This window comes from Pelobates fuscus, chromosome 1 (genome assembly GCF_036172605.1).
Source record: "Pelobates fuscus isolate aPelFus1 chromosome 1, aPelFus1.pri, whole genome shotgun sequence".
Lineage (NCBI taxonomy): Eukaryota > Metazoa > Chordata > Amphibia > Anura > Pelobatidae > Pelobates > Pelobates fuscus.
The window spans coordinates 93,315,433-93,324,515 of NC_086317.1; the positions used below are offsets into that span (position 1 = coordinate 93,315,433).

Genomic DNA, 9,083 nt, shown 5'->3' on the forward strand with positions numbered 1-9,083 from the left:
AATCTAGGATAAGATTAAGATCAATAAGATTAGTTTGGCATGATCTCCCTGAAGTAAACCCATGTTGTCTCTGATCTTGAAATCCATGTGTTTTTAGATGTTCAACAATCCTATCCTTTAACATGGTTTCCATCACTTTCCCCACTACTGAAGTAAGGCTTACTGGCCTATAGTTGCCCGACTCCTCCTTATTACCTTTCTTGTGAATGGGCACAACATTCGCTAACTTCCAATCTTCTGGGACTACTCCTATTAACAATGATTGGTTAAATAAATCTGTTAATGGTTTTGCTAGTACACCACTAAGCTCTTTTAATAGCTTTGGGTGTATTCCATCAGGTCCCATTGACTTATTTGTCTTTACTTTTGACAGTTGAAATAGAACCTCTTCCTCTGTAAACTCACATGTAATAAATTACTCATTTATCCTTTTTTTTTAACAGAGGTCCCTTTCCTTCATTTTCAGCTGTAAATACCGAACAAAAATATTAATTGAGGCAGTCAGCTAGACCTTTATCCTCATCTACATACCTTCCTTCTTTTGTTTTTAATCTAACTAATCCTTGTTTTACTTTTCTTTTCTCATTTATGTATCTAAAAAAAGTTTTGTCCCCCTTTTTTACTGACTGTGCTATTTTCTCTTCTGTGTGTGATTTGGAAGCTCTTATAACTTGCTTAGCCTCTTTCTGCCTAATCTTATAGGTCATTCTGTCTTCCTCACTCTGGGTTTTTTTATAATTACTAAATGCTAACTTTTTGTTTTTTACTATTTTGGCCACATCTGCGGAGTACCACAGTGGTTTCTTGAATTTTTTGCTTTTACTGACAAGCCTAATGCAATTTTCTGTTGCCTTCAGTAGTGCAGCTTTTAAATAATCCCATTTATTTTGGACTCCATTTAAGTTGCTCCAGTCTGATAATGACTCCTTTACACATATTCTAATTTTAGAAAAGTCTGTTTTTCTAAAGTCTAAAACTTTTGTTTTTGTGTGGTGTGACTCGGTCACTGTTCTTATATTAAACCACACTGACTGATGATCACTGGATCCTAAACTTTCACCTACAGTAATATCTGATACCAAATCTCCATTTGTTAACACTAAATCTAGTATGGCCTCTTTACGAGTTGGCTCCTCAACGACTTGTTTTAGAGACAATCCCAGTAGGGAGTTTAGAATATGTGTGCTTCTGGCACAAGTAGCTATTTTTGTTTTCCAATTCACATCAGGAAGATTAAAGTCACCCATGGTGATAACTTCCCCCTTCATTGTCATTTTAGCTATTTCTTCAACTAGTAGATTATCTAACTCTTCAATTTGTCCTGGGGGCCTATAAATCACACCTACACGAACTACTGTGTGATTACCAAATTCTAACGTAACCCAAATGGACTCTATGTTCGTCTCACTAACCTTTATTAGGCTAGATTTTATGCTATCCTTCACATACAGGGCCACCCCTCCACCCTTTCCCCCCTTATTTAAAGAGCACCCTGGTATTTCTATGTCCCAGTCATTTTTTTATTTTTTTTTGCATACACACACAGCATTCATATACACACTGCATTCATACACACACACACACACACACTGCATTCATTATATACACACACTGTAAATAAATATTAAATTAATGTAATTTTAATGGGATTTAATTTTATTTAGAAATTTACCAGTAGCTGCTGCATTTTCCACCCTAGTCTTATACTCGAGTCAATAAGTTTTCCCAGTTTTTTGGGGTAAAATTAGGGGCCTCGGCTTATATTCTGGTCGGCTTATACTCGAGTATATACGGTATTTGATATTTTAATGGAGCAGAAGGTAGTGACAGTAAAAACACCTCTATTAAAATACTTGATTGAATCTAGTCTGAAGATGACTGATTCAGCTTACAGGAGAGCTGTTAAATTAAAACTGTTACACTAAAGTTGTGTGCAATGCAAGAGCTAACTGAATAGTTTTTTTTTCAATTCTGAACAGATTTTATTTTTTAATTACCTATGTACAGCACGGCAGAATGTGCTGATACTTTATAAATAAAGTAAAATAATAGTACATTTATTTTTATACCTGGCGATTTTTGTAAATTACTTTATGTAAGGAGCATTCACATTCAGACTACAATTCTCTTTAAACGCCCAAACACTCATGAGTACCCTCAGAGCATAATAAGGTGCTAACGTGAAGTGAAGTGCAGAGGAGGTAAAGGTTTTTTTTGTTTTTATATGAAAGGAAAGTGCCAAAAACAAGTAGTACACTGCAAATGCAAAACACTGTCTATATGAATATAAAGAAATAAAAAAATATATCATATATTTTACATGCACTAAGATATAACCTCTAGTGAAACCAAATACTTGTACTTGGAATAAGATCACAACGATCAGGGTAAACTCATATATGAATCCAAATACGAAAAAAAATATAACCCCACAAAGTAAATGTATCATAATGCAATACTGTACATTAAAAGACAAAACGAGGAGGCAAAAATATGTCTATCCAACTAACTGTGGCCAAACGGCCATATAAACCCATATCATGAATCCAGAGTTCACTGTGACATTTGGTATATGGGCACATGTCTACATGACTTGGCGTTGAGCCATTCTGTACTCAACAAGCTTTTGTGGTACGATGTCTAAAGACAGATTTTGCTTTCGAGAGGCAATAACATTTCTGTAGGTGCCTATATTTGGAACAATAAAAAAAAAAAACTACTCACACTTCAAACTGCTAATCTGTGTACATTTTTCTTTCCGTCATTGTATTGTTGGTTTTTGAAGCAAAACGCAATTAAGAAATATCTTTAAAAAAAAAAAACACAGATTGTGTCTACGGCTAAGCGGAGCTAGTCACTTGGTGCTGTGATGAACAAATATTTGCTGAGCAGAAATCTAGCTCCCATCCTCCTTACAATGCAGATTGCTTCGGCTTCCCTCTAGCCATCTAGCATAGGAATAGAAAAAGACATTATCAGAAAAAGCAGCAATGTGTGAAAAATTCAGTAAAGATAGTTTGTTCTAATTTTTTTACATTTGTTCTTTAAAGTTGTCGTTCTTTAAAAGCTGTTTGGAAATTACACCGTTGACTAAAACATTAAAATTAATTTATAACTTGTGTAAACCTTTTTTTTTTTCGTGTTGTGCTCCATTTTCGTTTTAAATGTATAGTAAAAACTTAGCAAGTGACATCACAATCCAGTAAAATCCAGGCACAGCCAAGGCATACAATGCAATTGAGAGGAGAACAAAACATTGTTTTGGTTTCTCCTCTTCTATTAACTATGGCATTGGTTTAACTTGTTTTAATCAGCATCAGAAATTATTCCAATAAGTTGAATCTTTTCAAATGGTTTATCTATGAAAAAATCCCATAGTTTATATGGTGGCTTCTGTAGAAAAAGCATATGGAAAGCTTTTTTCTAATAGATTGAAAACATTAAAAACGCTGATTCAAACAAATTAAGGCCTGTGTTAGTAGAAGAGGAGGAAACGTCAACACTTAAAACAAAGATTGACATAGAGCCAAAAAGGATTGATAGAGCACAAAAACGGCAGCACACATCCTTGAAAATATATGGGGATTTCTACATTTAATTTTATTTTCCAGATCTCACAAAACCATATTTGTCAAAAATAAAGGAAAAGTAAATATGGTATTAAAAATCCTGGTAAGTTACAATTCCATTTTAACTGAAAAAAAATCAATATAATTTGCTATTTTGATGGTAAGGAATAATATTTATTGTACGTCAAATACCAATTGCAAATATGTGGTTGTGTGTTAATAAAACTTAAAGTTTGCAAGTATTTTTTTGTACTTTGTTAGTATATGCTGTCTTAAAGTATGTGTTTTACATTTACTTTGCTCTTTGACTTCTTGAGTTTTGAGTCACTGCAAAAATACCAGGCAGTCTAGATCTTTCTATTTTCTATTAACCTACAAAGCTTACAGCTACAACACAAACCGGTTTTTCATTTTAATAACAGGGAGTTGCCTTGCACAGTAAACCATCATTAAAATAATTGAGCTAATTCAAGTTATTTATAAATAAATGCTGAATATTTTAGAATGTATGCCAGATTTATAAAAGGAGGTGTATTTAAATTACTGCTGTGTTTTCTCTGAGCTGTCATGCTCACAGGGTCATATAAATACCCAGTTAAGGTGTGCCACACAATCAACCCAACACTTCGACTGAGCTGCACAGAGGTTATTGTGCCTGCGTTAGGCATCAAACAAGGTAAGGCTTTGGGGTAACTTTGCTGTTTCATATAAAATTTAACTCGCTAGGAGAACGGGAGTTTAGCTTTGTAAAAAAAAATAATCAGATATCTTATTGTATAGCGATAGCCCACTCTGGAGTATTAAATTAATTAAGTGAAAAATAAAGAAGCTGTAGGTAACAAAGAACTGCTAATAAATATGGGCTGCTACTCAAAGACAAGATCAGAGCGACTTCAATGAAAATATCACAAAACAGAAAATATGGTGTGTGGGCTCTGAAATAAATTAAAAACATGATTTTTTTTTTTTTTTCAGAGCACACACACCAGGTTTTCTGTTTAAAAAAAACAAGTGACTATCAACCTATGTGACTTTTTGATAATGTTCCATGTTGAGAATTGCCGTATATTAACTGTATATAAAAAATATATTTCACAAAACTATTCTAACCTGTAAGGGAAAAGAAGGCAAAATTAAAACTTTTTAAAAATGAAAGCACTAATAACTTGGTGTCAATATATATTACACACAAAAAATAAGTGTGTACACTTATTACACACAAAAAATATCTGATTTTGACATTTTTTCTCTTAGTTATAGTCACAGCTTAGCTAGTTTAGCCTCAATTTTATAAAACAGTTACTAGTCTAGTTTATATATATATATAAACTAGACTAGTAACTGTTTTATAAAATTGAGGCTAAACTAGCTAAGCTGTGACTATAACTAAGAGAAAAAATGTCAAAATCAGATATTTTTTGTGTGTACATTTTTCAATTACCTTTTTAATTCACAATTAGGTATTTAATGATTAAACCCCATCATTGTAATTTTTTTTTAAAACAGGCTTTTAATTGTGTTGATGTTCATGTGAGCTGTGTAATAACAAAATATATTTTTAAAAGTATCTATACCAAACCAAAAAGACTATTCACAGAACTGATAGAACAAGATGGTGGAGCTCAAAGTGCAATAACATTTATGAGTACCATTCAAAGACTTTTTCCATCTTAAGTATAAAATCATCTTCTTTCTCTATGCCCTTTGTCTTGAAAACACCACTTTCTATTTTATATATTTGTCATTTAATAATTTATGATCACCACAGCCTTTTTAAAATTCTCTTTACCAAGAACCTTAATTATCTGTTCTACCTATCTTTCCTATTCACCCTTTCTTCAGTTGCCCTTCTTCTCTTGTCCACGTATCCCTGCCCACTTCATTTCTGTCCCTCAGCTTTATTTTCCTTCTTTTTCTCCGACCATGATTTACATTTCTCCATGTCCTCACTCTTTGCCCCTTATCAATAGCTCATAGATTTCCTACCCTTCCTTCACACTAAGCTTGATTCCCATCCTGTCTCTTGTTGAATCATTTTCCTCACCCCTTCTCACAATTAGGATTGTCCCTTTTGCCCTTGAAAAAAAAAATATAGAAGAATAAAAATACTTGTTACAGCAACCCTTCCACTTATCTAATTGTTTATCGCCAGCTGCTGTAACCCTGGTACTGAGTCAAGACAAGTCAGGATGAAGATTTTGTTTATATTTTTGCTAGTCTTCTTACATTGGCATACAGGGAATAGTTCAGCAACTAAATAATGTGTGTTTGTAATAAGGTTAATGGTATGCCTAGAGTTGTAAGGCCAACAATCAATCATGTTCCTTGCCTAAATTATTGTTACTGAAGGTTGAAGGCTTCTTGATTTCATGTAAGAATTAACCATCGGAATGCCAAAAAAAAGACATTTGCAATGTAACAATCTGGCACTTAAATAAGCTCTAAACAAGGTATTATATTCAAAGGTGTTCCAACTAGCTAGCTGGTATATTATCAAACTCATACAGACATACTGTTAAGAAATAAACATTAATGGTATGGTCAATCAAAATTAAAATGTTGATTTATGTCTATCAGCTTTAGTGATTTATTGGTTGTGTCTATTTAACTCCAGGCCCAGACCCTCTCAATGATATTAGCACCATAGGTGGTCCAATGCTGTTATTGAAACCCAACCCTTGTAAGGAATGCGTTAGCCATTAAACATTAACCACATGACAACACTGGCTGTTCATCCATTTAGACAACTGGAAGTTGGTCAGAGATAGAAATACTTAAACTGAGAAATGAATCAAACATTTTCTAAAATTTCAGGGGAAAAAAACAGTTTTATTGATACTCAAAAGACCAGTTTGGACACCATAACAATTTCATAAATATGAAGTTGTTTTGGTGCTTGGAGGTCCCTGGCACTGGTTTACTTTTAGGGGTTAAACCATTCTCCAATGATTTAACCTCAAAGTCTGTGTTCTAGAGCCAGATCGCTCTGCTTCTCTTTCCTTTCACTTGCTGAAAAATTGGAAAACGGAAGTGTGGGGCTGCCACAGACAGGAGCGCGCGTTGATTTGCTAAACAGTCAGCTGACGCTCTCAGCCATTCAGTGGCTCTCTATTCATAAAATCGCCTCACAAAAGGCACTCATGAAAAATTCTCTCTCTGATGTCATCCTACCAAGCCTTCTCACTTACTTCCAACTGATGCTTTACGTAGGAGCTTAATAGTGACTATACATTATAACTATTCACTATTTAGTCAATCTAGCAATATTGCCAAATTGTCTATCACCATAATATCTTTATATATTAACTGTTTTGCTTTGTTCATAAAAAGATGGAGAAAACAACAGCGAAAACACAGATTTGTTTTTAAGTATTTACACTTGGTTAATTGTTCTTAAACTTTCCTTTTTATTTTCAGGCAAACATGCAGGTCTTTGTGAAAACACTGACAGGCAAGACCATAACACTTGAAGTAGAGCCAAGTGATACAATAGAGAATGTAAAATGTAAGATCCAGGACAAAGAGGGCATTCCACCTGATCAGCAGAGATTGATCTTTGCAGGCAAGCAGCTGGAAGATGGCCGTACACTTTCTGACTACAATATCCAGAAAGAATCCACTTTGCATCTGGTCCTTCGTCTTAGAGGTGGTATGCAGATATTTGTTAAAACATTGACAGGCAAGACTATCACACTGGAAGTAGAAGCAAGTGATACAATAGATAATGTGAAATGTAAGATCCAGGACAAAGAGGGCATTCCACCTGATCAGCAGAGATTGATCTTTGCAGGCAAGCAGCTGGAAGATGGCCGTACACTTTCTGACTACAATATCCAGAAAGAATCCACTTTGCATCTGGTCCTTCGTCTTAGAGGTGGTATGCAGATATTTGTTAAAACATTGACAGGCAAGACCATCACACTGGAAGTAGAAGCAAGTGATACCATTGAAAATGTGAAAAGTAAGATCCAGGACAAAGAGGGCATTCCACCCGATCAGCAAAGATTGATCTTTGCAGGCAAGCAGCTGGAAGATGGCCGTACACTTTCTGACTACAATATCCAGAAAGAATCCACTTTGCATCTGGTCCTTCGTCTTAGAGGTGGTATGCAGATATTTGTTAAAACATTGACAGGCAAGACTATCACACTGGAAGTAGAAGCAAGTGATACAATAGATAATGTGAAATGTAAGATCCAGGACAAAGAGGGCATTCCACCTGATCAGCAGAGATTGATCTTTGCAGGCAAGCAGCTGGAAGATGGGCGTACACTTTCTGACTACAATATCCAGAAAGAATCCACTTTGCATCTGGTCCTTCGTCTTAGAGGTGGTATGCAGATATTTGTTAAAACATTGACAGGCAAGACTATCACACTGGAAGTAGAAGCAAGTGATACAATAGATAATGTGAAATGTAAGATCCAAGACAAAGAGGGCATTCCACCTGATCAGCAGAGATTGATCTTTGCTGGCAAGCAGCTGGAAGATGGCCGTACACTTTCTGACTACAATATCCAGAAAGAATCCACTTTGCATCTGGTCCTTCGTCTTAGAGGTGGTATGCAGATATTTGTTAAAACATTGACAGGCAAGACCATCACACTGGAAGTAGAAGCAAGTGATACCATTGAAAATGTGAAAAGTAAGATCCAGGACAAAGAGGGCATTCCACCCGATCAGCAAAGATTGATCTTTGCAGGCAAGCAGCTGGAAGATGGCCGTACACTTTGTGACTACAATATCCAGAAAGAATCCACTCTGCATCTAGTGCTTAGACTGAGAGGTGGTTAAAAATTATATAAGTTTTTTTTATACTTTGCAGTTGTATTAAAACATTTATCAAATACACTTCATAGCTACTTTAAATCATTTTATTACTTTCGTTGATAATTTGTTAACCAAACACTGAATAAAAATTGACCTTTCTTATACATTTAATGTGTTTTAATAGTGTCATTTTATGGTTTATTAAAATAAAATTATACGTTTGTATGTTCACTTGTCTTTAACTTTACTTTGCAATTTATTTACACAAATTAAGTCCAAAGCCTATCATATATTGTCTACTTGCCATTTTCTACAGCTACATGCATCTTTCCCTTCCTTCCTGTAGCCCAGCAGCAGATATGACAGGGCGCACAAAGGGCACTCACCACTAGCTTTTGGTGAGTGAAAACATAGCCCTGGTGAGTTGAACACCCCTGGTTGAGTGTGACATGAACTTTAGAGGGACACTCCAGGCATCAAAACAACTTTATCTAAATGAAATAGTTATGGTGCCAGGAGTTCCCCAAAGGCACACTTACCTCAAAGTACAGTTGTTGAATGGTTTATCCCCAAAGTTACCTCCAGTGATGATCTCCACTCCCCAAATCAGTGACTCCCAACTCACAAAACTGGATTGGAATGAAACAAACCTTTTCCTACTTTAAGATCTGGCTAGTAGCATAGGATGTAAACTATTAACCCCTTAGTTCACTACATCACTTCAAACAAGACATGTGTGACTGA

General features: G+C 35.1%; 1 protein-coding gene across 1 annotated transcript; it reads left to right on the top strand.

Moving 5' to 3' along the window:
• The first annotated feature begins 4,158 nt into the window (after nt 1-4,158).
• On the top strand, nt 4,159-8,469 carry UBB (ubiquitin B). The gene is made up of 2 exons (XM_063450066.1): nt 4,159-4,245; nt 6,987-8,469. The coding sequence occupies exon 2, from the start codon at nt 6,993-6,995 to the stop codon at nt 8,361-8,363; it is 1,371 nt and encodes a 456-aa protein (XP_063306136.1). The 5' UTR covers nt 4,159-4,245; nt 6,987-6,992; the 3' UTR covers nt 8,364-8,469.
• Nucleotides 8,470-9,083: the final 614 nt, after the last annotated feature.

Excerpts from the sequence above, each read along its gene's own strand:
- UBB (XM_063450066.1), top strand. The coding sequence starts at position 6,993 with ATGCAGGTCTTTGTGAAAACACTGACAGGCAAGACCATAACACTTGAA.